General features: G+C 35.0%; 1 protein-coding gene across 1 annotated transcript; it reads right to left on the reverse strand.

Annotated features, from left to right (window-relative positions):
• Positions 1-53: 53 nt before the first annotated feature.
• On the reverse strand, positions 54-5,262 carry LOC127443967 (polymeric immunoglobulin receptor-like). The gene is made up of 10 exons (XM_051703052.1): positions 5,133-5,262; positions 4,715-5,011; positions 4,294-4,617; positions 3,878-4,192; positions 3,436-3,756; positions 3,039-3,356; positions 2,687-2,962; positions 1,249-1,347; positions 916-959; positions 54-626 (listed from the first exon to the last, which is right to left on the reverse strand). Exons 1-10 carry the CDS (start codon positions 5,170-5,172, stop codon positions 333-335), a joined length of 2,328 nt encoding a protein of 775 aa, XP_051559012.1. The 5' UTR covers positions 5,173-5,262; the 3' UTR covers positions 54-332.
• Between the last annotated feature and the right edge of the window lie 292 nt (positions 5,263-5,554).

Below are 5,554 nucleotides of genomic sequence, written 5' to 3' on the forward strand. Positions count from 1 at the left end.
TACACATGAGTAAAGCACAATATTCTTCTGAAGGAAAACACTTGATATTGAGGATTGATTAATTTTTTTGTATTCATAGAAACTGTAATATTACACTACAATCTTTATTATTAAACAATAGTAATGATACAATAACACAATTTAATTGTTTCATTGTTAACGATCACTTTTTTTCTCCACAATATTTACCATGAAAAAATACCTCCGTCACACACTGTACCTCATTTTCCATGAACATGCATGAGTGAACATCGAGCTTTTTCTTTAAGATTATCCATTGAACCAATGCAAAATGTATAGAACAATACAATACAATAATCTGTCTTTTTGAGTTAATTCAGTCTTGTGAGGTGATTTACAGATGCATAATCAGAGTAAATCTTTTTACTGAATGTGTCTGTATCATCAGTGAGACAATCTTCATGTTTCTGGAATCTGACAGCAGCATACAGGAGCCCATCAGAGGAGTTTGATGGTAACTGTACTGTAGAATATATCATGTTGTGTGGATCAGAAGATTCTGTGGGTAGCTTCATGGTGGAATATTGTACAGTTTCCTCAGAATGTGAGACGAAATACGGTCTGATGTCGTTAATATTCTCATAGTCACAGGGAACATGAGGGACCTTAGAACAGACGGTAAAACCAAAATCACAGATTAAATACAAGCAAAAACAAACAGATTCTTAGAGAGAGAGAGAGAGAGAGATTAAGTTTTTTTAATTTGCTAAAAGTATTAAATTGTTTCGTTTTTTTGTTGTCGTTTAAATAATCAGACATTTACCAGAGATTTTGTTCATTCTCTGAAGAACATACATCCGTTCTGTATCTGTGAGCCCATATCATGACTGTGTCTTTTTCTGCTTCCTATGTAAAACTGTTGTTCAATAAACATCAAAACTAAAACACCCTCACCTGTGCATTCCTCATCTCTGTCCTGTCTCTGGAGGTGCTGCGATCTGGAATACAACAATCATAATATAGAACTGTGATGACTTTCTATGAAGTTAAAAACAATACACTTATATTAGTAAGGTCCAGAAGGATCATAACTGATCAAGAGATGCTTCTGAAGTTCAAGGTATTTCGAGCCATCAAATTACTGTGTCATATCATATTTCCATAAAGTGATAGTCTACATTAAATCTAGTTTTAAATCTCTGAAGCTAAAATGTACCAGGTCACATGAGGCCAGTAGAGCATGAAAACGTGTGTGTGTATGTGTGTGTGTTTGCTGAAGAAAATCACCTGGTGTCTTGATGTGTCTTAATTTGTATAATAACAGAACTAATCCACCCATCAGCAGTGAAGCCACACAAACACCAGCAATTATTGGACCAGAAACACCTGGAGAACAAACGAACACACAATTGTGAGCTTATGAAAAACAATCTATCAAGCAAAGTTAAAATAAGGACATTCTCCAAAGCACAGATCTTAGACTAAGACATCTCAACACCAGAACAATTCATTATGATTGGCTGGGCAATATTTCGAAAATTCACACTATAATGGCAGTGATTTATAAATAGTGACAATATCCTAAATACCACAATGCTTTTTATTGTGCCACTCTATTTCTTAAAGAGCAGTTCAAGAAATTAATTTCACGATCCATGCAAACAAGATTTTTCCATCATATTTTCGAGAACAGTATGCTTTAATAAAATTGTTTGTTGTCATGATAAGTCTTTTTCGTCTCATATGTTGTACCATTTTGACGAGATTGACGAGATTAAACATGATGATAATAAACTTGACTGGGTCCTTCAATAATAATTCAGCATTCATATTTTATTTAACTTTTTTACACTGTTCACACACAAAAATGTTTTAGTTCAAATATATGTACATAGATAATGCTTTTTATTAGGCTACTAATTTATGTATCACTGTGTATGGGTGCAAATAAAATAATTTCCTTGTGTTCATTTAGTGAAATACTGCAGAAAACGTGCCTTCATAGATATTTACTTCATGCAACATTTTAAATCTCTCGGCTGCAATGGCTGTTTGGATGAAATTATGGTTCCTCTGATTAATCACTTTTTAAGCAATGTCATAGCAAATACATAATTATTGAGATATATATATATATATATATCACATATCATCAATAGGCTGAAAAATATAGAGAAAAATGTTTTTGTAGCCATATTGCCCAGTCCAATACACAACAGAAACAATGGCAAACGGCAAAGATGGCAGTTTACTATGTTAAACTGTTAAAGAGTCCAATCGGTTGTTGTTAGTTTAGAACATCTGAAATGCAAACTTTAAAGAGTAATATCATTTGCACCTGTGAATTTCCTCAAATCTATTTGTGGCTCAATTATTCTTTTTCACTTCTGCTTTCATAACTATCACAAAGTCGCTTAAACTCCTTACTCAACCATTTGTTACACTCCAGATCTTCCTCTTTCTGTGAGGTCAAAAGAAATACTAATAATCTCAGAACAATGTTGAACAAAGTAGTTCAGTTTAAGGGGTGGAGTCCCATTTCCTGCAATAGGTGCAAACGTACTTTCCAGCACTCTGTAACTATTGTTATATTTATTGTTATAATATTTACTAAAACAGGATATTGCTTAGAATCATGTTTCATTTTTGGCAGGGTAAGCCCTAACCCCACAGTATGATGAAATTAAATCAACAGAACTGTCTGCTTTGAGAAAACAGTACTTACTGTTTTTCACTTCTAGAATGACTTTAGTGATGACATCAGATCCACACCAGTATATCCCAGAATCCTCTTGTCTCAGATCAGTGATGTTTACAGTAAAGACTCCAGTCAATGTTTCATCACTTAAAGAGAATCCATCATCTCTGATTGTCTCCAATGAAACTCCATCCTTTGCACACACTGAGGCTTGATGTCCTTTACAGAAGAATTTCTGATGTTCATCATGATGTTTGCACTTGATTGAGATGTTGTCTCTTTCATACTGATTCAAGATCATCTCTGAAAATAACATCAGTTTCACTCCACACAGTTCAGGCTCATGTAATATTCATATCGAGTTGCTCATGTCCCTCACCTTGTTTCCTGATAATAATCAGATGAGTGTAAAGACAATTCACGTCTCTTTCTAATGTCATTGCACAGCAGTATTTCCCAGCATCCTCTGCTGTCAGTCCAGTGATGGTCACAGTAAAGACACTTGCTATGATGTCATCATTCAGAGTCAATCTGCCAGTCTTGGTCTCATTCTGGTCTCTCACAGTCTCAGTGAGAGGATTTCTATCTCTAGTGGAGCACGTCCCCTTACAGAGATACTTTGACTTTGATTTATAGATCGGATCATAAGGACAGATGATCTCAACAGATTCTCCTTCATGACCAAATACAGGAGGCACTAAAACAGACACATTAAAAACATATCATGATGCTTATACTGGGTGAAATATGGAGATTAAATTATCTGATTGACTCACTTATCAGGTTGAGTTGAACTTTAGTGGTCAGAGAGATGAAACTCAGATGTTCTTCACTGGTTTCTGTACCACACCAGTAAACTCCAGCATCTCTCACTGTCAGATTACTGATGCTCACAGTAAAAACTCTTGCTGCATTTCTCTCAGATAAAGAATTCATTTGTGTCACTTCAGATGTGTTGACAGTTTGACAGATGTGATCATCATCCTCTTTACAAAAGTGTTTTGAACTGACTTCATGTTCCTCTGGGATCTGACAGGTGATGTTCACTTCCTCACCAACATAAACCGATTTATACACTCTCTGTACTAATGATGCATCTATAAACCAAGACACATTACATAAAAATCCAAACAAATGTCTGTACACATGCTAGACTAAAAAGTGTCTTCATACATGATAAGTGTATAATTTCAAATAATCTAAAAATAATTTCCTCACCATCTTTAACATCCAGTTTGACTTCAGTAAACCATTCAGTATATTGAGATATGTTCACTCCACACCTGTATGTTCCAGCATCTCCAGCATTCAGATCTCTAAAGAACACCATCAAGACTCCTCCTCTGGTGTCATCATATAAAGAAACATCTCCATTTTCCACCCATTTATTCTCAACTCCTGGATACTTCCTCTCAGAACATCCATCTGATTCTTTACAGATATATTTAGGGTTGGTTTTGTACTGAGGGTGTTCACACTTGATGATGATCTGACCTCCTGAGTAACCGGTCACTTTATATGAACCCACTTTATCTGTCAATCATAAATATCACATTATAGTATATCACCAAAGCTGCCGCAAACACAGATTGTGTGAATTCACTTTTATTGTAATGAGAGTTTGTTCCACTCACTTATAATGTGTAGATGAACAGCAGTAATAATGGAGTTACTGTACGAGTATCTATAGACTCGTACTCCACATAAATAAACTCCTACATCATCTACTGTCACAGAAGTAATATTCACACTGAAGACTTTTTTATTTCTGTCATCAGAAATGCTGAATCTTCCTTTATTCCATGTGTCAGTGCTGTGTATCACCTCATCAATGGAGTCTTTTCCTTGTTTGCATATAAACCTGACATCATAAATTTTATTTTGTGAATACTCACAGCTGATGATGGAAATTTCTCCAATATTAACCATCACATTCTTCGACACATTACAACTTGAATCTGTCATTCACAAATAAAAATAAATATTTGTCATGGTTAAACCTTTGAAATAATGAATATTAGCTTCAGTACACAAAGACTTTACAAAATGTCTTACCTTTATTCACAATAAGAAACATTTCAATGGACCACTGCCAATAAACCCCAATCCAGTATCTTCCAGTATCATGTGTGTTCAGTTCTCTGATGAAGATCATGAGGTTTCCATCATTGTTGCGATACAGAGTGAATCTTCCTTCAGTAATCAATTGATCATGTTTCTTATAATATATTATAGTTGTCCATGGGTCATGTTTATCCATGTATTTAGAACACTCATCACACCAAAGGTTCCCAGAATCAACGATTACACTTCCTCCAGAATATCCAGTTACATCAAAGCATCTCACTGAACCTGTCAATCAGATTGATACTGGTATCAGAAACATGATGAAATATTACTAATCAATCGCTATATTCTGAGAATGGTAATAGCTAAAATGATTTGTGCAGTAGTGAAAGAGAAGTGTATTGACCTGAGATGAGGTAGAATGTGAAGATGAGGAGGATCTTCATTGTGAGTTGAGTTCAGCTTCACAGCAGTTCTGATTCTCCTCACAGGATGTTTGTCTTCTTTATGTTGAATGATCTCTGTGTGTATCTCTCTGTCTCTACATCTGTCTGCTTTAGTTACTTCCTCTTTATTCACCATCACTATTCACTCAATATTCATCACACAGAAACAGCGTCCTCTACCGGATGTGATTACCGATGGGGGCGGGACCCTGCTGAATGAATGCAATTATGAGTGCATGAGAAACGCCCTTCAAATATGCAACTAGATTACATTCTAACATTGATTATAATGAGTATTAGTAGTTAAATGAAAGTGTTTTGATATTAAAACATAAAACATGTTTCAAACATGTACAAATAAGTGTGGATGAGTAACAAAGCA

The sequence above is a fragment of the Myxocyprinus asiaticus genome, chromosome 7 (assembly GCF_019703515.2).
Source record: "Myxocyprinus asiaticus isolate MX2 ecotype Aquarium Trade chromosome 7, UBuf_Myxa_2, whole genome shotgun sequence".
Lineage (NCBI taxonomy): Eukaryota > Metazoa > Chordata > Actinopteri > Cypriniformes > Catostomidae > Myxocyprinus > Myxocyprinus asiaticus.